The sequence below is a fragment of the Mauremys mutica genome, chromosome 15 (genome assembly GCF_020497125.1).
Source record: "Mauremys mutica isolate MM-2020 ecotype Southern chromosome 15, ASM2049712v1, whole genome shotgun sequence".
Lineage (NCBI taxonomy): Eukaryota > Metazoa > Chordata > Testudines > Geoemydidae > Mauremys > Mauremys mutica.
In genome coordinates, this window is record NC_059086.1 from 13265338 (window position 1) to 13290867 (window position 25530).

The 25530-nt window shown below is 42.0% G+C and overlaps 1 protein-coding gene across 1 annotated transcript in view; it reads left to right on the plus strand.

Moving 5' to 3' along the window:
• Window positions 1-25216, plus strand: part of LOC123350334 (butyrophilin subfamily 3 member A2-like) — a 30315-nt gene extending 5099 nt beyond the window's left edge. The window contains exons 2-12 of the mRNA XM_044988861.1: window positions 299-444; window positions 1639-1989; window positions 6849-7133; window positions 8730-8828; window positions 9184-9210; window positions 12389-12415; window positions 16768-16794; window positions 17315-17341; window positions 19042-19068; window positions 21352-21372; window positions 24598-25216. Of these exons, the coding sequence (XP_044844796.1) occupies window positions 327-444; window positions 1639-1989; window positions 6849-7133; window positions 8730-8828; window positions 9184-9210; window positions 12389-12415; window positions 16768-16794; window positions 17315-17341; window positions 19042-19068; window positions 21352-21372; window positions 24598-25163 (1575 nt within the window). The 5' untranslated portion in view covers window positions 299-326 and the 3' untranslated portion in view covers window positions 25164-25216. The remainder of the gene's footprint in view (window positions 1-298; window positions 445-1638; window positions 1990-6848; window positions 7134-8729; window positions 8829-9183; window positions 9211-12388; window positions 12416-16767; window positions 16795-17314; window positions 17342-19041; window positions 19069-21351; window positions 21373-24597) is intronic.
• The last annotated feature ends 314 nt before the right edge of the window (window positions 25217-25530 follow it).

Consider the following 25530-nt stretch of genomic DNA (forward strand, 5'->3'; position numbering starts at 1 on the left):
ATCTGACAAAATCCCTTTATAACCCCTGCTCATTTCCCAAGGGCCCTGGTCAGCACTACCTATTCCTTCCTTCCTGTGGGAAAATTATCAGTAAAAATAATTACTTTGAAAGACTAAGAAGGGTCTGTAACAGGTATATTTCTTCAACACAGCTCAGTGTACATAGGAACATTGGTTCCAATCCTGCTCCAATTAATAGCAGGATCAGGTCCTTTGTCTATAAGTTTCTTTTTATTTTTCCTACTGTGTTGAGCTATTTCTACCCTCACGGCTGTCATTTTTTGTTCTGCATTTGAAGAGACTGGAAGACTAAAAATTTCCCTTGGATGTTTCATCACTGTCCTATTGATGTCTTGAAAGCCTGCACAGTGATGGGGTCCGTATTTCACTGGGTGACAGCTGTTCACATACTGACTTTTCTACAGATGCCACATTTGATTTCAGGTAAATAGGGTTGTGTTAAACATATGCAGTGAAATAACTAATCATTACCAGGGCCAATGGAAAACCATAGATTACAAAAATGATGTATTCATATGTCATCCTTTACTTTGTGAGGTATAAGGTTTCATTAAAAAAAACTATCTAAAATTTTTATTTTCCAGGTACATTCCCATATAACCAGTCCTGTTCAACCTCTTGACCTGACTCAAATGCAAGCCAAACAATCACATTATGTACTATTCTAATACAGCTTATCAATACAGACAAATGTATTCCCTTTGGTAGAGCAATTCACTTCTCTGCACCACTTAAGTCATATTCAATTCCTTACCATAGAGTTAATGTGGGACTTATTTTGTTCATTGGTCTATGTTAATTTACTAGGCAGGTTCTCATATCAATTTCCAGGGCTGTTCTTTGAGTTCCTTACAGGATCACTAAAATTCACTATTAAAATCTGAATGTCCCATAGCAGATCATATGGGCCCACATCATTGAAGCCCCCATTATGGAAGAGCCATGCAAAACATATTAGGTCTTTGATATGCAAAGTGAGACACTTACTGATGTTAGGTGGTACCTATTTCCAGTGATAGCCCCACTTGAAGTCAGTGCTACAAGTCACAGGGTTACTCATTGTGAGAAAGAATGGCAGAATATGGCATCTGTGACTAAAATACCAAATGTGTGATAAAATTTCGGACTGTTCAGATACAAATGTTTAATGGTGAGAGTAACTGACCAATTTTTCAAGGGCTGTAGTGAATTCTGCATCACTGATATCTTCTAAATTAAGATTGGAGGTTTTTTCTAAAAGATCTGCTCTAGGAATTATTTTAGGGAACTTCTTTGGCCTGTGTGATACAGGTCACGCTAGATGATCACAATGGTCCTTTCTGGCCTTGGAATCTATGGATCTATGTATGTGCATAAGTGTGCCCATGTATGGTTGTGCAATTACCTCCCCAGCTGGTGGTTCTTCCCATGTAAGAGACTTTGGTGCTTTGGATATTCATTACCAGTTCCATTTTTTCCTGTATAAAAGTGCAGCTAGAGCAGGTGAAATATTTCAGCCAAATAGTTTAGTCAATGAAAATTGCTGTTGACCCAAAACTATTTGCCAATAGTTTCCTATAGAATCAACAAATGAGAGCATCGGCAATGGATACAACCTCTGTTTCTGTCTACACACAGGTCAGTTTAAAATCATCCCTCCTCAGAATCCTGTCATTGCTATCATTGGAGAAGGGGTTGTCCTGCCTTGCCAACTGACAACTCGGAATAACGCTGAGACAATTACTGTCCAGTGGATACTTTCTAGAGACTCAGAAAAAATAGATGTGAGCACCTATGATGGACCAAATAAAGCAAAGAGTCAGGATGAGAGATACCGAGGCAGAACGCAGTTCTTCCAAACTGAATTTCAAGCAGGAAATGTGTCTCTAAACCTGAAGGATGTCATTGTCTCTGACAAAGGGAAATACACCTGCAGTGTCTCTTTGGGGACCTGGTATGATGAGGTGGTGGTAGAACTGGATGTGACAGGTGAGTGGAATGGCTCTCTCTCTCTCTCTTCACTCTAAGGTAATACAGTATATAATGTGGCAAAATGGCTGATGTTGGTATGGTGGGTTCTGCGCTTTTCTTTGTGGGGTGCTAGGATACCACCCCTTGCCCCTGCTCTTGGGGCACCAAGGGCCACACTAGTGGCCCAGGAAGGTGGTAAAGGAGGGAAGCGGGGGAGGGGTCTGGGTTTGCGCCTCACTCTGACCCCCAGCCCCTGTCACCCTGAGGGTTTCTTATCCTCTTCCCCCTTGAGGTGGGGGTTACCCTCAGTCCTTAGATGGTGGGAGAGGGAGTCTCCCTGCCTCCGGTTCTCTGGTATTTCAATGATCAGGAACACACCTCCAAATTCCAGTCCTCTCTCCTCCCTCATACCACCTGTCTGCCTGAAGCAGGGTGTTTTATTAGATTCCTGACAGGGCCTTAACTGACTACAGGTGCCCCAATTAACCTGTAGCAACCCTCCCTAGTCTACAGGGAATCTTTTCTTAATTAGCCTAGGGCTTATATATTTCCCCTCTACCACTCTCCCACTGCTCCCTGGCCTTCCTGTATCACACTAACCATGTGGGGCCAACAAAGAGTAAAGGGACGTGAGGGAGGGGCCTTCCTGGGCTCCAGGGTCCAATGTCCTTCCTTTACTCCTTCTTCTCACCCTGTTAACAGTCTTCAGGGGAATTTGTCAGCCGGCTACAGCTCACAGGCCAGGGTTTGATCCCTTGTTCCCCCTCCCCTTTGCAAGGGGGGAAAGAAGATTTGGCTGGAACAAGGACCAGTCTCTCAGGCAGCCCCTAGAGGATCATCTGTAAGGGCTCAGTCTCACTGAGACTGTTGCCCCTGTATGGGGTTTATTTTCCACCTCTCTTCCTGGAGTGTATTGTTTTGACCTCGTTCAGGGTGGCTTTGGGGCAGTGTGTCTTGTAGCTGTCTCCTCCTTGGCTGGACTCCCTGTGCTGCCAGTCGTCCCTGGGTGGAGCAACCTTCTTCCTGTTCACCTTCCTGTGCTAAGCTTACACTTTTAAGCTCCTCCCCCTCAATAGAATCATAGACTCATAGAAGAATCACAGAAGATTAAGGTTGGAAGAGACCTCAGGTCATCTAGTCCAACCCCATGGTCAAAGCAGGACCAATACCAATTAAATCATCACGGCCAGGGCTTTGTAAGCCGGGCCTTAAAAACCTCTAAGGATGGAGATTCCACTACCTCCCGAGGCAACCCATTCCAGTGCTTCACCACCCTCCTAGTGAAAAAGGTTTTCCTAATATCCAACCTAAACCTCCCACACTGCAACTTGAGACCATTGCTCCTTTTTCTGTCATTTGCCAACACTGAGAACAGACAAGCTCCATCCTCTTTGGAACCCCCCTTCAGGGAGTTGAAGGCTGCTATTCAATGCCAACTCACTCTTCTCTAAATAAGCCCAGTTCCCTCAGCCTCTCCTCATAAATCATGTGTGTCAGCCCCCTAATCATTTTTGTTGCCCTCTGCTGGACTCTCTCCAATTTGTCCACATCACTTCTGTAGTGAGGGGACCAAAACTGGACAGAATACTCCAGGTGTGGCCTCACCAGGGCTGAATAGAAGGGAATAATCATTTCCCTCAATCTGCTGGCAATGCTCCTACTAATACAGCCCAATATGCCATTGGCCTTCTTGGCAACAAGGGCACAATGCTGACTCATATCCAGCTTCTCATCCACTGTAATCCCCAGGTCCTTTTCTGCAGAACTTCTGCTTAGCCAGTCAGTCCCCAGCCTGTAGCGGTGCATTGGAGTCTTCTGTCCTAAGTGCAGGACTCTGCACTTGTCCTTGTTGAACCTCATCAGATTTATTTGGGCCCAATCCTCCAATTTGTCTAGGTCACTCTGGACCCTACCCCTGTCCTCCAGCATATCTATCTCTCCCCGCAGCTTAGTGTTATCCATGAAATTGCTGAGGATGCAATCCATCCAGGGCCGGTGCAAGGAAGTTTCACACCCTAGGAGAAACTTCCACCTTGCGCCACCCCCTCACCCAGCTAACCCCCCCTCCCGTGGCAGCTAACCACACCCACCCACTCCTCCCACCAGAGGAGCCCCCCACCTCGCAGCAGGTAACCCAGCCCACCACCACCCCTTACCCAGGGACCCTGCCGCCCCCCGCAAGCCAGGGAGCCCCCCCCAGGCAGCTACCCCCCCCCTGCAGCTAACCCTGGCCGGGGAGCCCCCCTCCACAGCAGCTAACCGCACCCACCACCACCCCGCCCAGGGAGACCTCCCCCGCAGTAGCTAACCCTGCCCACAGAGCCCGCCCCAGCTCACCTCCGCTCCACCTCCTCCGCTGAGCACATTGGTGCTGCTCTAATTCTCCTGCCCTCCCAGGATTGTGATTGGAGGAGAATTAGAGCGAGGGCTGTGTGCTCAGCGGAGGAGGCAGAGTGGAGGTGATCTGGGGAGGGGAGCGGTTCCCCTGTGCGCCCCTTCCCCCCATTACTGCAGGTGGCCCTCTCCGCGCTCCCCCACCCCAGCTCAACTCAACTCCACCTCCTTGCCTGAGCAGGCTTTTAGGTGCCCTCAACCACTAGGCGCCCTAGGCAGCCGCCTAGTTCACCTAGTGGTTGCACTGGCCCTGAATCCATCCCATCATCCAGATAATTAATGAAGATGTTGAACAAAACCAGCCTCAGGACTGACCCCTGGGGCACTCTACTTGATACCGGCTGTCAACTAGACATCAAGCCGTTGATCACTACCTGTTGAGCCCAACGATCTAGCCAGCTTTCTATTCACTTTATAGTCCATTAAACCAATCCATACGTTTTTTAACTTGCTGGCAAGAATGTTGTGGGAAACTGTATCAAAAGGTTTGCTAAAGTCAAGATGTATCACATCCACCACTTTCCCCATATCCACAGAGCCAGTTATCTCATCATATCTGGTATCAAGTGAAGTGCCTTTTTCCAATATTCTGAGGCCTCCCCCGATCACCACCAGTGTTCAAAGATAATGGCCAATGGCTCTGCAATCACATCAGCCAACTCCATCAGCACCCTAGGGTGCATTAGATCTGGCCCCATGGACTTGTGCATGTCCAGCTTTTCTAAATAGTCCTTAACTTATTCTTTCACCACTGAGGCTGTTCAGTGCAGCAGTCTGTGAGCTGATCTTGTCTGTGAAGACCATGGTGAAACAAGTGTTGAGTTTCTACTTCTTGTAAGCTTTCTTACACTTCTTGTAAGCTTACACTTCTTGTAAGCTTTCTTTTTGTGTTTAAGCTCACTGAAGATTTCTCTGTTAAGCCAAGCTAGTCTCCTGACATATTTTCTATTCTTTCTGCACATCAGGATGGTTTGTTTCTGCACCCTCAATAAGGCTTCTTTAAAATACAGCCAGCTCTCCTGAACTCCTTTCCCCTTCATATTAGCCTTCCAGGGGATCCTGCCCATCAGATCCCTGAAGGAGTCAACGTTTGCTTTTCTGAAGTCCAGGGTCCGTGTTCTGCTGCTCTCCTTTCTTCAGGATTCCTGAACTTGACCATCTCATGGTTGCTGCTGCCCAGGTTGCCACCCATTACTACTTCCCCTACCAATTCTTCCCTGTTTGTGAGCAGCAGGTCAAGAGGCGCTCAGCTCCTAGTTGGTTCCTCCAGCACTTTCACCAGGAAGTTGTCCCCAGCACTCTCCAAAAACTGTTGTATTACTCTCCCAGAGATGTCAGGGTTATTGAAGTCCCCTGTGAGAACTAGGGCCTGTGAACTTCTGTTAGTTGCCTGAAGAAAGCCTTGTCTACAGCAGATGCTCACCACAATGTAGGATATCAGGGGCAGAAGGGACCTCAGGAGAGTCATCTAGTCCAACCCCCTGCTCACAGCAGGACCAATCCCCAGACAGATTTTTGCCCCAGATCACTAAATGGCCCCCTCAAGGATTGAACTCACAACCCTGGGTTTAGCAGGCCAATGCTCAAACCACTGAGCTATGCCTCCCCAGCAATTATGCTTGTTGCTCTCGCCTATAAACTTAACCCAAAGACTCTCAACAGGCTTTTCTCCAGTTTCATATTGTAGCTCTTCACAGGACTTCATGTAATTCTGTTGAACTCAATTAAATTCTATGGAGGATGAGTTTTATACAGGGAGGGCAGGTGCTTATGTTAGAAGATTTCCCTACAGAACTAAGCCCCTATGTAAAATGTTACCTGACACATCTAGGTCATACCATGGTGCAGTCCACTTAGCTCCCAGATATTGTGGTCACAGCATACAAACACAGAAGTTAGACAAAAGCCATAAAATGCTCTTTCTGGGAGATTGCAATGTAACATTACCTATTTTCTTAGAATCCAAAACCCTAACACACAATAACCAAAAAACAGAGAGAGACAAAGCAGGCTGCTCCTTATACCAGAGAGGCCCAACTCACCCTACGTTGCTCTAGGCTTCCTCTTTGCAGACTGACTGCTGCTAAACCTAGATTCACACTTCTCTGCAGAGTGCAGCACATGGAACCCAGAAAAAGCCCTGAAATTTAAAGTGACAGCTTACAATTTGAACTGAGTTTTCACCACATCTGCACACCAAGATATCTGGATAAATAAGAGTTGTCCACAGAGGCTTTCACGTCTTTAAGAGATTCTGAACTGCTATAGGCAAAGAGAAACAGCTCCAATGTATAGGTTTCTTCAGATACATCACTATTTTAACTTAACATGGGAAGAGTTCTTGCCCTTTAATTTCATATGAAAGGGTGACAAATTCTGTCAGAATTCTCAGGCAGCATGTGTACAAGGCCGTGGGAAATCCCCCAAACTCTGCACTGTTTGGGGAGGACAAGGTAATAACAACTTTTATTCTTTCTTTGTAGCTAGAGGTGGTGAGTCTTCCATTTTCATGGAGGACTATGCAGACCAGGGGATTGGCCTCACCTGCAGGTCAGAGGGATGGTTCCCTGAGCCCCAGGTGCTCTGGTTAGACAGTAAAGGACAAAACCGACCAGAAAAGCCGACCACCATCAACACAAAGACAGGTGCTGGAATCTACAATATTGAAAGTGCCATTAACATTGAACCAGGCTCAGACAATGAAGTCTCCTGCAAAATAATCAACAACATACTAAAGACAGCGAGCGAGTCCAGAGTCCGAATTTCAGGTGAGTGCACATTGAGATCATTGACTGTAAGGAGCAATAAAGAGGCTGCTTGGTTAATGAGATGGGTCCCATTTTTCTCTCCCTCTTTGTTGTAAGAAATAGATGCCCAGAGTTTGTCTAGTCCAGCAGATGGAGCACTGGGTTAGGATTTAGCAGGCCTGAGTGCTATTCCTGAATATGCTACTGACCTGATGAGTGACACTGGGCAAACCATTTCCCCCCTTTGTGCTTCAGTTTGCCCAAAACTGGGGATAATAATACTGACCTCCTTTGTAAAATGTTTTGAGATCTACTGTTAAAATGCTCTATATAAGAGCTAGGAGTTATCTTCTTGTAAATACTTGCCTGTCAGTTTCCAGCAAAAACCCATTTTGATTAGACTGAGTTAAAAAGTTTAAAAATCATAATTTGCACAAGTACATCAACTGTTTTCTTTCTACACAATAATCCAGTGTTCTAATAGCTTTCATTGCACGTGAATATGTAACAAAGTTGCATGGCATTTTCAATATTACTAAAAGATACAGAAAACTGTTTCATTCAATGTGCTGGTGCATCATTGAAAAAGAGGGTAAAGTTAAGGTGGTGTGTATGACCTTCATTTTGGCCTCTCCTGATTCTTGTGTGCTTAATTTTTCAACATTAACGTTGAGTTTAAGTTTTCATTGTTATATAATGGTTATTGGGCAGATTCCATAGCCCTTACTCATACTTTGAAGTACTCACCCAGGTGCATTGTCCCGTTTATATCTGTTGAGTACAGGGATTCTGTACTGAGTTCAAGCCTTGCCACTGACTTGTTTTATGGCCTCAGAGATGTTGCTTAACTTCTCTCAGTTTTGCACCTCAATAGGGAGTTAATGATATTTATCCCACCTACTTCACATGGCTGTTGACAGGGTTAATTAATTTTAGTGCATACAGAGAAATGGTTTATATCATTAACCTGAGTAACTCCACCAAGGATACTACGTTTAGGTTCTCTACCTCCCTTCCTCAGTAGAGGATCTTTCTGCCTTTCTTTTTATTTTATACTATTTCTGGTGGGAATGCAATGGCAAAGAGATGCATCTTGCATTTTCCCCAGTAAGCACCAGGGGTTGTGCCCAGGAGGTAGCTTGGGTATGACTTTCACCATTTCATGGACTGATGGAGAACAAGTTATAATTTAAATATATGCACATTAAAACCTGTAATGAAATATGCATACAATTTCTGTATGAATACTAGTGCTGAAAGGGTATTTGAGGTAAATCCTGTGAACCTTACTCATGTGAGACATGCCAATGTTTGAGACGTTTCTATCTGCAGGAGTAAGGTGAGCTGGGTGTGGCTGAAGGTGTGTGCTTTTCCAGAACACATTGGAGGAGTCCACAGCTCTGTTCTCCATGATATCCTTCCTTGAAGATGTGTAGAATCTTTCGATCTAAATTCATCTAGACTTTGTTCTGCCAGAAAGAAAGAGCAGTCTTTAAATTCAAGTGAAATCTGATTTCACCAGGTCCTTAGACAGACTCCGTTTGGTTGGCTTTATAATTTTCATGATGTTTCTTAAGAATTATTGGAATGTAACTGACATTGTCACATATTTTTCAGATGTTTTCTTCCCAACCACCTCCCCTTGGATGGCTGCCTTCCTGGTCATTTTATTTCTTAGCATAGCCCTTATTGCTGTTGTAGGGTATAAACTGAAAAGTAAGTATTTCTTTGTATGTTTTTTCAATAAATATGTGAAAATGTTTAAACAGATGATATGGAATTCTTTAACTATACTAAAACCAAACAAAACCTGAAATGAGTTTTCTAGGGGCAGATTCAGAAAATTAAATATAAGGGTCTGTACATTTAATTCCTTACCAGATAAGTCCCTTGTTCTGAAAGACAATTTTTAAATTCCTCACATATAAATATATCCAAGGCCAGAATAGATACCAATGGATGGATCAGGATTACAGATTTAGCGTTCATGACAGTGACTGTTTCAATCAAAACTATTGTAGGATGCTATGAAAAGTGTCTCATTTTCAAAAGGCATTTTAATTTTTTTCAGAGAATAATGACACAACATCTCGCTCAGGTAAGTAACTAGGCAGGTGAATGCAAATTAATATGTACATATTTTATATCTTGATTTTGACACAGTCCCTGGGAGCCTGTGGAATCCCCATCACTGGAGAGTTTTTAGAACAGGTTCGACAAACACTTGTCACAGATGGTCTAGGTTTACTTGGTCTTGCTTCAGCACAGAGGGTGGGACTGGATGACTTCTCAAGGTCCCTTTCAGCCCTACATTTCTCTGATTTTAGAACAAAAGTTTAACGTAGCTGTCATAAAACAGTTAGTTAAGGGTTAAGGTCTCTTTTACCTGTAAAGGGTTAACAAGCAGTAACCCGATGAACACCTGACCAGAGGACCAATCAAGGGACAAGATAATTTCAAATCTCTGTGGAGGGAAGTCTTTGTCTGTGTTCTTTGTTTTGAGCTCGTTCTCTCTTTGGATTTAAGAGAGGCCAGACATATTCAAGTTCTCCAAGGTTTCATAGAATCATAGAATCATAGAATCTCAGGGTTGGAAGGGACCTCAGGAGGTCATCTAGTCCAACCCCCTGCTCAAAGCAGGACCAAACCCAACTAAATCATCCCAGCCAGGGCTTTGTCAAGCCTGACCTTAAAAACCTCTAAGGAAGGAGACTCCACTACCTCCCTAGGTAACCAATTCCAGTTTTTCACCACCCTACTAGTGAAAAAGTTTTTCCTAATATCCAACCTAAACCTCCCCCTCTGCAACTTGAGACCATTACTCCTTGTTCTGTCATCTTCTACCACTGAGAACAGTCTAGATCCATCCTCTTTGGAACCCCCTTTCAGGTAGTTGAAAGCAGCTATCAAATCCCCCCTCATTCTTCTCTTCTGCAGACTAAACAATCCCAGTTCCCTCAGCCTCTCCTCATAAGTCATGTGCTCCAGCCCCCTAATCATTTTTGTTGCCCTCCACTGGACTCTCTCCAATTTATCCACATCCTTCTTGTAGTGTGGGGCCCAAAACTGGACACAGTACTCCAAATGAGGCCTCACCAGTGCTGAGTAGAGGGGAATGATCACATCCCTCGATCTGCTGGTAATGCCCCTACTTATACAACCCAAAATGCCATTAGCCTTCTTGGCAACAAGGGCACACTCTTGACTCATATTCAGCTTTTCGTCCACCGTAACCCCTAGGTCCTTTTCTGCAGAACTGCTGCCCAGCCATTCGGTCCCTAGTCTGTAGCAGTGCATGGGATTCTTCCGTCCTAAGTGCAGGACTCTGCACTTGTCCTTGTTGAACCTCATCATATTTCTTTTGGCCCAATCCTCTAATTTGTCTAGGTCCCTCTGTATCCTATCCCTACCCTCCAGCGTATCAACCACTCCTCCCAGTTTAGTGTCATCTGCAAACTTGCTAAGCGTGCAGTCCACACTGGGTGCAGTCAATACTTTCCTGAAGTATTTTCTTCTATTCAGTATAGTGAGTATTAGAAAGCGGTTTAGTCTTATAATTGATTTCTACATTTGCAATTGTGTGTTTGCTGAAGAAATATCTTTATTTCTGTTTGCTGTTACTTTGATTATTCTGAGAAAGGACGGGGGGGAAAGCCTCTCCAGGCTTCTAAGTTAGACCCTGTATTTTTTCATCCTGGTAATACAGAAATAGTGTACTTTTTTTCTTTCTTTAATAAAATCTTTTCTTTTTAGAACTTGATTAATTTCTTCCCTTGTTTGGATTTTCAGGGGAAGGGGAGGGGGGAAAAGTGAATCCCTCTTTGTTTTGATTCAAGGAGTTTGAATCTATGGTGATCTCTCCTAATGGCTAGGGGAGGGGGGAAGAAGGTGGAGGGGAATAGTTTATTTCCCTTTGTGTTGAGATTCAAGGAGTTTGGATCTGTGTTCCCCAGGGAAAGTTTTGGGGGAACAGGGAGTGTGCCAGACACTAAACAAACTGGCTGGTGGCAGCGTACCAGATCTAAACTAGGATTTTAGTTTAGAGGAGTCCATGCAGGTCCCCATCTTGTGGATGCTAAAGTTCAAAGTGGGGAATAAACCTATGACAGTAGCAATTGCTGTTCTGATCTGAGAAGCTGTTTATAAATTACAGGAGATGGGTGGGTTTGTTCTGTTTTAATTGTGGTCAACAACTGTGTGCTTTTAACATCTGCAGTATGCATCCAATGATTTCATAGAAGTTGGGGTTTATATTCAAGAATTAAGCAACAGCGACTATTGCCATTAGTAGCTCATTAGGAAAGTTTGTTTCCTTCTCTTATAAACAGATCTTGTTATTAAAATAGATCACATTCAGACTAGCCTTCTGCCGTTCATCCTTATGTGGACATTGTTCCAGAATCATTAACAGTTGTAGAAAAGGGTTGCTCATGTACATGAAGAAATCACTTATATCCTCCAATATAGACTGGGTAAAGTATAAAATTCAAGGCCTTTTATAACATAGGCACTGGAAACAGGAGTGATTGCCTCCTGCTGGTTGTCTGCCTGGGAATTTTGTTTGGCCTTAGTGGATTTGCTCTTGGTCCACAAGATTCATTCAGGACTAGGGCAAGACCTGGACTTATTTAAAAAGCTGGGTGAGCATCTAGCTCCTCTGATCACTCATTTCCCTTGTGGGTGTTCAGGGGGTATCCTAGAAATGTCAGCATCCCATAATATTTCTCTGGTAAAAAAAATTCTTCCTCAATTAAAGTTTCACTTTAGTCTTCTTCAGCAGATTGTAAGTCTCAGTTCTATTTATTTCACTTCACCAACACTTAATTGTTTTGGACTCCTTCCTTAATTTTTCAGCTCTCCCAAAACTTCACTCTGATGCCTCTCTTTTCCCACCCCAATCATTGTACCAGTTGGTATCTGATCCTTTGTCTGGATCACTCAGAAGCTGTCCTGTAAAGTCAGAGGATGTGGGTTGGAGGGATGTGCTGAAGCAAGGGGTCTCTATAAGCATCCTGACATTTTCACAGATGGGCCATCCGTTGCTTTATGTCTTCAGCTTCTCTGCATAATCAGTGAACTGGAAGAAACCATCTTCCAATATAGTGAATGAGGAGATGATCTTCAAGTGAAACAATCTGCTCCTGTCTCCTAAAGCAGGATTTTCCTAAATGCAGAGAATCTGGTCCTGTATTTTAAAGCTGTTTTGTGGTTGAAATAAGGCTTTGGGAAACTTATAAGAGTAATTAACATTGCAATGTGATTCCATGTATCTGCAGTAACTGAGAAGAAAACAATGGAAGAAGGTAAATATATTTTAGACGTGATATAAGGTGTTAGGAGTATTTCTATGAGTCCGATTTATGGAGACAGTATTACATAGCATGCTGAAATTTTCCAAGACGTTAACCACAGAGGTATCATTCCAGGTAAAGGAATCATGAGGACTGAATCTATCTGTCACTAAGGGATTACACCAGGGCTATTCACCACTAAAGACTTACTTATGCCCTCGAAATAAGGCTTACGTGAGATTTAGGCTATGTACACACTACAGCTTAGGTCGGTAAGTTATCACAGATTCATTGAATCATAGAAGACTGGGGTTGGAAGAGAACTCACAAGGTCATCTAGTCCAACCCCCTGCTCAACGCAGGACCAACCCCAACTCATAGACTCATAGACTTTAAGGTCAGAAGGGACCATTATGATAATCTAGTCTGACCTCCTGCACAATGCAGAACACAGATCTCACCCATCCACTTCAATAATAAACCCCTAACCTATGTCTGAGTTATTGAAGTCCTCAAATTGTGGTTTGAAGACCTCAAGCTGCAGAGAATCCTACCGCAAGTGACCTGTGCCCCATGCTACAGAGGAAGGCGAAAAACCTCCAGGGCCTCTGCCAATCTGCCCTGGAGGAAAATTCCTTCCTGATACCAAATATGGCGATCAGTTAAACTCTGAGCATGTGGGCAAGACTCACCAGCCAGACACCCAGGAAAGAATTCTCTGTAGTAACTCAGATCCCATTCCATCTAACATCCCATCACAGACCACTGGGCATACTTACCTGCTGATAATCAAAGATCAATTGCCAAATTAATTACCAAAATTAGGCTATCCCATCATACCATCCCCTCCATAAACTTATCAAGCTTAGTCTTAAAGCCAGATATGTCTTTTTCCCCCACTACTCCCCTTGGAAGGCTGTTCCAGAACTTCACTCCTCTAATAGTTAGAAACCTTCGTCTAATTTGAACTGTAAACTTCCTAGTGTCCAGTTTATATCCACTTATTCTTGTGTCCACATTGGTACTAAGCTTAAATATTTCCTCTCCCTCCCTAATATTTATCCCTCTGATATATTTATAAAGAGCAATCATATCCCCCCTCAGTCTTCTTTTGGTTAGGCTAAACAAGCCAAGCTCTTTGAGTCTCCTTTCATAAGATAGGTTTTCCATTCTTCGGATCATCCTAGTAGCCCTTCTCTGTACCTGTTCCAGTTTGAATTCATCCTTCTTAAACATGAGAGACCAGAACTGCACACAGTATTCCAGATGAGATCTCACCAGTCCCTTATATAACAGTACTAACACCTCCTTATCTTTGCTGGAAATACCTCGCCTGATGCATCCTAAAACTGCATTAGCTTTTTTCATGGCCATATCACATTGGCGGCTCATAGTCATTCTGTGATCAACCAATACTCTGAGGTCCTTCTCCTCCTCTGTTACTTCCAGCTGATGTGTCCCCAATTTATAACTAAAATTCTTGTTATTAATCCCTAAATGCATTACCTTGCACTTTTCACTATTAAATTTCATCCTATTACTATTACTCCAGTTTACAAGGTCATCCAGGTCTTCCTGTAGGATATCCCGGTCCTTCTCTGTGTTAGCAATACCTCCCAGCTTTGTATCATCTGCAAACTTTATTAGCAGATTCTCCCTTTTTGTGCCAAGGTCAGTAATAAAAAGATTAAATAAGATTGATCCCAAAACTGATCCCTGAGGAACTCCACTAGTAACCTCCTTCCAGCCTGACAGTTCACCTTTCAGTACAACCCGTTGTAGTCTCCCCTTTAACCTGTTCCTTATCCACCTTTCAGTTTTCATATTGATCCCCATCTTTTCCAATTTAACTAATAATTCCCCATGTGGAACTGTATCAAATGCCTTACTGAAATCGAGGTAAATTAGATCCACTGCATTTCCTTTGTCTAAAAAATTTGTTACCTTCTCAAAGAAGGATATCAGGTTGGTTTGGCACGATCTACCTTTTGTAAAACCATGTTGTATTTTGTCCCAATTACCATTGACCTCAATGTCCTTAACTACTGTCTCCTTCAAACATTTTTCCAAGACCTTACATACTACAGATGTCAAACTAACAGGTCTATAGTTACTCGGGTCACTTTTTTTCCCTTTCTTAAAAATAGGAACTATGTTAGCAATTCTCCAGTCGTACGGTACAACCCCTGAGTTTACTGATTCATTAAAAATTCTTGCTAACGGGCTTGCAATTTCATGTGCCAGTTCCTTTAATATTCTTGGATGAAGATTATCTGGTCCCTCCGATTTTGTCCCATTAAGCTGTTCGAGTTTGGCTTCTACCTCGGATGTGGCAATATCTACCTCCATATCCTCATTCCCATTTGTCATCTTACCATTATCCCTAAGTTCCTCATTAGCCTCATTAAAGACTGGGGCAAAGTATCTGTTTAGATATTGGGCCATGCCTAGATTATCCTTAACCTCCATTCCATCCTCAGTGTTTAGCGGTCCCACTTCTTCTTTCTTTGTTTTCTTCTTATTTATATGGCTATAGAACCTTTAACTATTGATTTTTATTCCCTTTGCAAGATCCAACTCTACATGGCTTTTGGCCTTTCTCACTTTATCCCTACATGATCTGACCTCAATAAGATAGCTTTCCTTGCTAATCCTTCCTATCTTCCACTCCTTGTAGGCTTTCTGCTTTTTCTTAATCACCTCTCAGAGATGCTTGCTCATCCAGCTTGGTCTACAACTCCTGCCTATGATTTTTTTCCCCTTTCTTCGGATGCAGGCTTCTGATAGTTTCTGCAACTTTGACTTGAAGTAATTCCAGGTCTCCCCCGCCTTTAGATCCACAAGTTCTTCAGTCCAATCCACCTCCCTAACTAATTTCCTTAATTCTTTAAAGTTAGCCCTTTTGAAATCAAAAACCCTAGTCCCAGATCTATTTTTGTTTATCCTTCCATTTAGTTTGAACTGAATTAGCTCATGATCACTCGAACCAAGGTTGTCCCCAACAACCATTTCTTCTATGAGGTCCTGACTACTCACCAAAAACAAATCTAAAATGGCATCCCCTCTCGTTGGTTCTTCAACTACTTGGTGAAGAAATCCATCAGCTATCACATCCAGAAACACCTGAGCCCTATTATTATTACTAGCACTTGTCCTCCAGTCTATATCTGGGAAGTTAGTCTCCCATGATCACACAATCCCATTAGTGTTTACTTTATTAAAAACATTAAAGAGGTCTCTATCCATATCCAAATCAGATCCCGGCGGTCTGTAGCACACCCCAAGCACTATCTCAGGGGAGGCTCTAGTAGCTTGCTTTCCCAGTGTGATTTTTGCCCAGACAGACTCTTGTCTTATCCAGGGGTTTGAATAAGCTCCTAAGTATATCTAAGTACCTTAAGTTACACCGACCTAAGTGCCGGTGTGGACAGCACTATGTCAGTGGAAGAATGTCTCCTACTGATAAAGTTATAGCGTATAGTTATAATCCACTACACAAAATAAGAAACAAACCAAGAGTAAATCACTCAAAGTATAATTTAAACTAAACACAGTTTATGTAATGACTGAATAACTGTATATGATAGATTAAACAAGACTAATTTTTAGATTATCATATAACACCAGAAAACCTTCATACATAAATACAATCTGAGCATGAAAATTATTATGTAATTTACTTTTAAAAAGTATTAATAGATTTTGATTCATGAATGATGGGGATCTGTTTGATACTGGTTAGCTATATAGTTTCATTGAGATATACATAGGCAGATTATGTTAATATATTATGTTGGCTGAGATAAACAGTTTGTGCAAGGAAGTACTCCTCTGTCAATGAAATATATTCTAATGTCTAAGGCTGTATGTGAGAGATATATCAAAATCACGGGAATACTGCATTTTTCAACAAGGTCCAAAGTTTGGGGTGTTCAAAATTTTGAGGTCACTATTTTTTCTTCCAGAAAGTGTTTATGTTCTGTGGAAAACCTACAGTATTCATACAAACACTGCACATTTCTAAAACAAAAAATTTGGTTTTTGCATGAACATTTTAAACTTTGACTTTTTAACAAACAAGGCCCATTTTCAGTTATACTTGAAAATGTAGTGAACTATACAACTATTCAAATAAAGTAAAAAACATTGTGATATGCTCATGGATTAAATCAGTGAGTTTACACTCGATTTGCTCCACTGTAACTGAGAGCAGAATTTGACCCATACAGTATGAATGATTGTATTTTAAAATAAATTATAGACATAGGTGTAAAGTGTTATGCATATTTCATAAATGCCATAAAATAGACTAAACAATATTTGCCTTCTATCTTACAATGATATTTAAATATCATTTCTTTCAGAAAAAGAACGTCTGCTCTCCACACTAGGTGAGAATGCAAATGCTCTTATGGTTCGTTATTTCTCTTATGTGCATGTATAGAAGAAAGGCCACCATCCCCAAATATTTTTGTCTGGTTAACAGGCCCAGTCAAGTTCTTATATGAGTTTAGATTTTCAATATTAAATATGGATAATTGAATTCTGATCATTTCCAAGTGAAATGCTCTTTCTTGGATGTATGTAGAGACATTTAGATGTTTTTAAAATGTTATGGGTTATTTATTATTTTAGAAATTGTTTTCATATCCATTTTGCAAAGACTTGAATGAATCTGGTTTAACAATGGAATAATATGGAATAAAGTGTCACAGCCCACCTCAAAGCTTTTCACCCAGGAACCCAGGATTTATTTGGGGACAGCTTTCTGGCCTATATTATAAAAGAGGTCAGGCTAGGTGATCACAACGTCCCCTCTACCCTTGAAATCCATGAACTCTCTCAATTAAAGCCAATCACTAACCCAGTAACATGCATTTGTTCTTGTTTTTCATTCATTTACTCTTTTAGAGACAAACAAAAGGACAGATCAAATAGGTAAGTCTCATTTTATTAAAATACTCAGTGTAGACAGACAGAGCTTTGCCATAAATGAAAATAAGCTGCTTTATAAAAATGAACAGCAGCATAGTATTTGAATGACTATTATATGTATTTTATTTTCAAACACTGTCAGAAATTATTAATAAATGGGGCTGAACACTAGAAAAGGTGATCATACATAGCTGCCTACTTTCTGACATCATAATCATTGCTCCCATACTAGGGATTGGATAGAGATCTCCACTGGTGTCTCTATGCCTTTGACCCTCTCCTGTGCTCTCTCTCCCTGTGGGACATCGTTTGAGCACACAGCTTATACTAGTTCTTCTAAAACAAAGACTCATAGATCATCTTCTTCACCTCTTATCTCTTCCCTCCATTCAGTCACACATCTCTGATTGCCTTTCAGATGCCACTCCCAGGCTGTCTTGCCACTAGCAACTGCAAAACGAATTTATTTTCCTCAAAATCCCTGTTTTCTTCCTCCCTTCTCTATCACCCTTGGAATGCAGCTTTGCCATCATTTCCTTCTCCTCTCTCTCCATTTTCCCATAGGTTGATGGAGTGGCCAGGATTTGACTATTTTGTGTTCTTCCACAATGATATTGGCTCATTCTACTCAATTTCCACCACCAAAAGTCTTCTCCAGCTTTCAGCTTGACCACCACAACGTCTACCATTACAACCTGCTAGACCCTCACCGCATCCCCTCCCACTTTCCATTGACTCAAATTCTGCTTGACTAGTCACCTAATTTCTCCCCTGATCTAAGTCCACCTTTCTCTTCATATTCTTTCACTGGTTTTCCCTTGCAATCTACAACAAAGATGAGTTTGTTGTCCTAAAATTCATCTCCTGTCTGATTTCTCCAAAATAGTTTCTCGTCTCTCCTCCAGCACCTTCTTTGCTTCACCTGCAACTGCAACTTTCATTCCATTTTTCATCCATGATTTCTTCCCATGTGTCCCCTGTGCTTAAAACCTCACAGACCAATAATGATCCGAAGTCCCTCCACATTATAACTGCAAGTCTCTTATTAAAACACATTTCAATACTAATGCCTGTAAAGCAGAGCTCCACAAAGTAGAGCTGCTTGAAAAAATGGAAACAATTTTCACAAACTTTTTTTTTCCAATTTTCCCCTTTATAATTTCTTCACAGTTCTAAAATAAAAAAAAACCTGATCTGCTCCATCATATAATGAGATAAAATAAATATTAAACAAACATACATGCATTTAAAGATTAATTGTGGAACTAACTAAGAGGACTCTGCTAAACATCTTTGTCAATCACTCTTATTGCATAGCATCCTTCATCTCGACAGGAAATTGTCAGTGTACATGACATGCTCTTAGTGGCGGGGCCTCCTTGAGTTAAATGTCTTAAAGCTTGTAGCATGCTGTTGGCACACTACAAATAATAAAAATAATGACAGAGATCACTCAAAGACTCTTTAAGTGGTTTGCACTCTATTGTTTGAGATAAATGGCAGACAGACTGAGTTGTAAAAACAGATGGCTGTTAAATATTGAGTGAGATTTAGCAGGATCCCTGCTATGCATGGGTAATAGCAGAATTCTCTATGAATAGTTTTCACAACATTTTCCATGGATCACTATCTCTTTGCTCGCTCTCTCAGTTCTTATTCTCTCTCTACTGTTCATTGCACTAATTTTAATTACTATTTTGCAGCAATTCAAGACATACAAGAAAATATTGGTAAGAAAACTTGTCTATTTTGTTACTTGTCTTAGAATAAAAGAGGTGAACGTTCTGGTGAGTCTGTCTAGGGCATCTTGAAGGTGAAGCCCAATAAATGTGGTCAAATACCAGCCTGTGAGACTCTGTTTCTACTTCAGGAACAGAAGATCTGCCATACTGGGTCATAGCAAAGGTCCATCTAGCTCGCTATCCTGTCTCCTACAGTGGCCAGTACCAGAGCTTCAGGAGGAGTATATAGAGCAGCCAATTCTGAGGAGATCCATCCTAAGCTTCCCTTCCTGTCTTCTGGCTATCAGAGATTTAGGGTCACCTCCAGCAAGAGGTTGCATCCATGACCATCTTGACTAATAGCCAAGGATAGATCTATCCTCCACAAATATATCTAGTCCTTTTTTGAATCCATTTATAAAATTGGCCATCACAACATACCAGGTTGACTGGGTGTTGGGTGAAAACAGTACTTCCTCTTGTTGTATTGAACCTGGCTATTAATTTCATGGTGTGACCCCTGCTTTTTGTATTTTGAAAGCAAAGCATGTGGCCCGTTATCCCCACTCTTTTGGGGTTGAGAAACATTCTCCTTTAATCATGAGTCTCTCTCTTTCTCTCTCTCTCAATACATTGTAACAAAACTGTGGGCACAAATAATTTTTTATTTATTTATTTATTACTATAACACCTAGCCAAACTCCACTGTGGTAGGAGCTGTACAATATATATTTGATGAATTAAGGTAGCATCTATCAGAGGGGTAGCCATGTTAGTCTGGATCTATAAAAGCAGCAAAGAGTCCTGTGGTACCTTATAGACTAACAGACGTATTGGAGCATGAGCTTTCGTGGGTGAATATCCACTTTGTAAGATCCCAGTCACGGCACTTGCTAGATGGTGTGTATTATTTGTTAGGTGAGTTACAGTAGCATTTAGTATCCTCAGGCATATCCCAAGAGCCCATAGTGTTCACTGCTGTACCTTATTTAGTAGGTGTTTTATGTAGAGCAGGACCCCATTGGTCTAGGTGCTGTACAAAAACAGAACAAAAAGACAGCCCTTGCCTCAAGGGGATTACAATCTAAGTAAGACTACAGATGTTACTATTCTACACATCACGGCCACTGGGACCTCCATGACAACATCATAGATGGAACCCAGATCTCTCCTATTTCTATAGCACAGGCACCTACTGCTTCAGCTAAACAAACGTCTTCAATCACTGTTAGATGTATAGGGCTTGTGAAATGCAGGTGAACAGTTCTGATTCCATCCAGCAGAAGGTGCTGGTGATACACACACACTTGCAAAATCATTAAAATGTAGTGGCCCTGTCTACCTTAGGATTATAGCCTAGATGCATAGGGTAATGACATTTTTATACTTACACAGATTCAGGTATATCATTATAGGATGTACACTAACCACAGTGGTGAGATTATCAATGTTAATGCTTGTGAGGTTTTGGGGTTTTTTTAAGAAATTATCTTTGTTTTAAAACCACGGCAGTCATTGGAACTGCAACAGGGATGAATTTGGTTCATTTAGTTTTTGCAACATCGCTATTAGGGAGACAACAATCATATGAGCTAACACATTCTACACTGTACATCAGTATCACACAAAAAATTGTGAGGCAGGACTCAACAATGCTAGACAATAGCACTGGTAAATGATGATATTTCAGATAAGAACTAAAAACGTCTATTTCTGGTGCTTCATTGTATGATATAGGTACAATAAAATATGTAAGATTTATGAGGCTACAACTACAAAAACAGATCCCAGTAGTCACCTTTGGCTAGAGGCACTTTGAATGGCTGAGTTAATTGAATATAAAGATGTTGGGGAATACAATTGAATATAAAGATGTTGGGGAAGTATTTATATAATGGAATGAACCAACATTGCTCTTTGCTTTGTGTCTTTGATAGTCACAGCACAGAGATTGTAACATATCATTGTCAATAACATTTATGCCTAGGATTTTCAAGGAAGCTTAAGGAAAATATATGCCCAGCTCCCATAAATCTGAGCCTCAGTGCCCATGCTATTGCCACTCTTCCAGTAAAGAAGCTCTAAAACTAAAAGCTCAGTTCTTACTTAGGTGAGTAGTCTCATTAACTGTAATGGGACAGTTACCATGGTTACAGAACTACTAGCACACAAAAAATTGCCCGATTGAGCCCCATTGTCTAAGCATTGTTTATACAGAGTTCTTAGAATTTTAAAAACAGTATCAGAAAAGAACTAGTTAGGGTCAGTGACTGAAGTTTCCTTTCATTTCAGATCGACTCTCAGGAGAGCTGGGTAAGTTGATTGGTTTTAAATTATCTGCTTATTCTTTAAATGAAAATTATAATTATTGCTCGTGTATTAATTAGATTAAAACAGCATGGAGATGAGTGTGCTATAAACACATGGGTAGACAGAAGATATTTTAAACTCCATTGTATTTCACTATGCCATAGATTGTCAAGGCAGTAATTGCTTTTTCCCTCTATAGAGTTCAGAAGAGCTCAGAGCTATGCAGGTAAGTTCCAGTGCATACAGTAAATCTGTTATCTGTAAATTATGAGATTTTCTTTGCAAATTAATATTTGAATTGAAAATCATTCCTTGTGCATTGATTGGATATATTTACAGATGATATAAACATATGTGTTATCTTTCAGTCCTCGGTACCTTAAATTCCCCAACAGCAATAATTATCTGTTAAGCATTAACGATGAGCTCAGTGCTGTAGAAACATGTGGAAGGTCTGGTCCCTGTCAAGAACAGTTTACAGTTGAAGGCCCCAGTCCAGCACAGTGTTTAAACATGAGCATGACTCTAAACATGAACAGCCCTGTTGTCAATTGTTAGCTATGTGTGTGTTCTTTCTGTGTGGGCTATGTCGTCTCTGCACAGATCGCTGACACAGCAGACCTCAATTGAATTGCTCAAAAAGACCACAGACTTGGGTTAGTAGTGAAGCCTCTTGGCCAGGTTGATTGTCAGTGAAGTATGGTAATAGCACCTGGCAGACTCTGTGGGGATATTAAGACATGTATGCCCGTTACAATGAACTCGGCTCAGTGAGCAGCAGGTCTCTCTGCTCCCCCCTAGTCTGGACAGACACCCCCTCTGTGACCCCTCTTTTATACACTGATACAAACACATCACGTACGCCCCTCTGACATGGTTAGTTACCACCCTTTACCTCGTACCTATTGGTTCACTCAAAACATCTCTATCCATCACACTGTCATCCTGACCTTATCCTTAGGAGGGGTCAGTGTGTCCCAGTACTACCTTTGGGGAGTGTATTTACACTGTAACCTTGTTCCGATACTACCCATCTGGAATGTGTTTATGTGAATACTTTGTGTCTAGGAGTGTTTGTATTTTTGCTATGCCAGCCCTGTCCTTGCCAAGTTCATGTATTGGATAGTGAACCTGCAAGCAGGCATCTGCTTTGTAACAGGGCCTGACTTTTGCTCATAGCCTGACTTTTGCTAACTTTCCTTTATAGCAGCAGGGCCTGACTTTAGTTCAGGCCTTAGGCTTCATACCAGGCCCTTTATTCCAGGCCTTATGTCTCAGGTTCTCTCTTTCTACTACAAGCCCCATTATTGGTGCCTAATAAATAGAGAAAAATATTCACACACTGCATGTTATGGATAAAACCTAAATGGTACTTATGTCTTATAACATGATTTTGTGTGTATGTGTGTTTCTGCAACAGCATTTTGCCGTTGTGAATTAATATTAGTGATGTTTTACCTAAGAAGAAACATCAGTGTAGAGAGGATGTGTGCCTTGTATACTAAGAGAAGAGAGGTAGCCAGGAATAAGAGGAAGCAAGGGAAAAGGCAGAAAGATGAGGGGGAGAAGAATAAACATGGAAAGTTGGGGTGAGAATCTGGTGGGGTGAGAGTCTGGTGGAGTGAGAGAGGGAATAGTGAGAGATGAAGGTGCAGAGGCAGGTTCCCTATGCAGAGCCTTGAAGATGTGGATGAAAAGCATGATCCTGATGTGCAGGGTCAGAGGAAGACAATGGAGGGATTAAAGAAGGTGACTGACAGGTGAGGCTGTGAGACACAGAGCATGTGAAGAGCCTGAATTGACATCTTTTGGTTTAAATGAAAGTTGGGACATGAGGTGCAAGCTGGGGAGGTGAGAGAGGAGGAGGTTGTGGGAAATGTGGATGCATGAGATGACCAAGGACTGGAGAAGCATTTTAGTCATAGGGATAGGCAGGGAGAGGTGGATTGTTGAGATATTGTGAAGAAAAAACAGACAAGGTTTGTCAGCAGAGAGACAAGATGAAGATAACACCAAGGTTGTGAGTCTGTGCCCCAGGGTAAAGACAGAGCTGTCACCAGCAGTGGAGAAAGGCAGGAAAGTGAAGGTTTTGGGAAGAAGACCGAGTTCAGTGTTAGCCATATGGCGTTTGCGCTGGCAGCGGAAGAGCGTGTCTGCTGTGAGCATTCCCAGAGCTCTCCAAGCAGAGCAGGGGACCCGACTGCACCATCTTAAGTGACTGTGCTGCTTGACGCTCCCCTTCATGCTGGGAGCTCTGGGATGGACCATGTGTCTGGAAGATCAAGCCTGAAATAAGCCTCTTATTTAAAGACAAATAAAGCAATTCCAGAATAGAGCTTCACTCCAGGAGTAATTCACCCTTTGAGTCCAGTTTTTAAAGCACTTGTGGTTTATAACATAACACTAGAATTTCTCATCCTTCTGCTCAGTTGTGGTGGCCTTACAACGTGGCAGAGCATTGTATGATTCTTGCCTTTAGAGAGAGAGAGAGAGAGGTGTGTGCGCGCGTGCGCGTGTGTGTGTGCGCACGCGCGCAGACATGTTATACAGCACATAGGATTTGGTCCTGCAAGGTGCTGAATACTCTGACCTGATCCAAGGAAACATTTGCACTCAGATGAGCTACTCGTGTTCTGATGCACTTTGCTGGGCTACAGAGCTCAGCACATTTCAGGATCAGACCTCTAGTACTTTTCCTAATGATTTTTCCATAGCAACACATAGGAAGTATCCTGCTTCTCTTCACTAAAAGAGTGGGAGCAGCTTCATAGCACGTCCAGCAGCCATCCAGCTACAGCAGGGCAGGATGGGTCAGAACGATGTGTATGCAATATGCTCCTTATTCCTCCTTATTGCTACTCACAAAGGAGCAGCTTGTATCTCACCTCCAGAAATTGCTTCCTCCTGGCCCAAAGCCAGCAGATATTGCTCCCTTGGAGCAAAGACACAACAGCAGGGACCTTAGCAGCTCCCCTGCTGCCTTACTCCAGTATTGGAGTGTAAGAACAGGAAGAGCTCCCCATGCCCTCTCCCTGCCCCAGGGCTGGACTTTGCCTGCAGAGTGTGTAAATTACTGTCATACGGTACCCGTTATGCTGATGTTTATATGAATTTGTCATTTTAAAATTCATTTCTCCCCTGTTTTTTTTTCCTGTCTCTTCTCTTTTCTCTGACTGTCCCTGATTCACTCCCTACTAACCAGGGGACCATTCCGGTTTCTCTCCCCAGTTCCCATCACTCTGGATCCGGACTGCAAACACCCAGAACTCAAACTGTCAGAGGATCAGAAAAGAGTCTGGCAAGAACCTGCATCTCCTGAGCTGGATGCAGCCTCCGGGGCCCTGCTCGTGGTGGGGAAGGAGGGGTTTGTGGCTGGGAGGCAGTACTGGGAGGTGGATGTGGGGGAGAAAGTGGACTGGGAGCTGGGGGTGCTTAGTCAGTCAGTGAGGGACAGAGTGAAAAGAGAGAAGGCAGAGAAACTCCCTGAGGAGGGATATTGGTCTCTGAAGAGATCCCAGGGAGACTTGTTTTCAAGCATAAAAAATGCTAAGATTGAAAAGAGGGATATGCAATGTAAAGTGATTGGTGTTTTTCTGGATCAGGAAGAGAAAATAATCTCATTTTATGATGCAGGACATATGTCCCTCATCACAACTATCCCTGCAGAGTTGACTAATAAAATTTTGTACTACCCATTCTTCAGTCCCAGGAACAACACAGGTGAGCAGAAACCACTAGCAATCCTCCCCATCAGAGCCCCTATTCCTTTAAAGCCTCTAAGAAAGGAAAAATGAGCTTTAGTTACTTTAGAGAAGTAAAATTCAAAACAGAGGGGAGAAGGGAATGTAAACACGTGGAACACCAGAAACAGTAAAATAAGCAAATAGAAATTGAAGATAAAATAAAACACATAAAACAGAAGAAAAAGAGACAAAAACGCTTGTAATAGGCTTGTTGACTCAGAAGTCGAAATCAATAAATTCTGAAAGGAGACTTGTCTTCAGAGAAATATTTTTAACTTTCTGTTGCATTTTTTTAAAATAGGAAAATACTTTAATGACAAAATCTTGGGAAGAGGGGTGTTTAGATGGCAGGGAAATGAAAGTGTGATATTGCCAAGCAATGTAGCAATAGTTAGAAATGACACCATTATGGATGGCT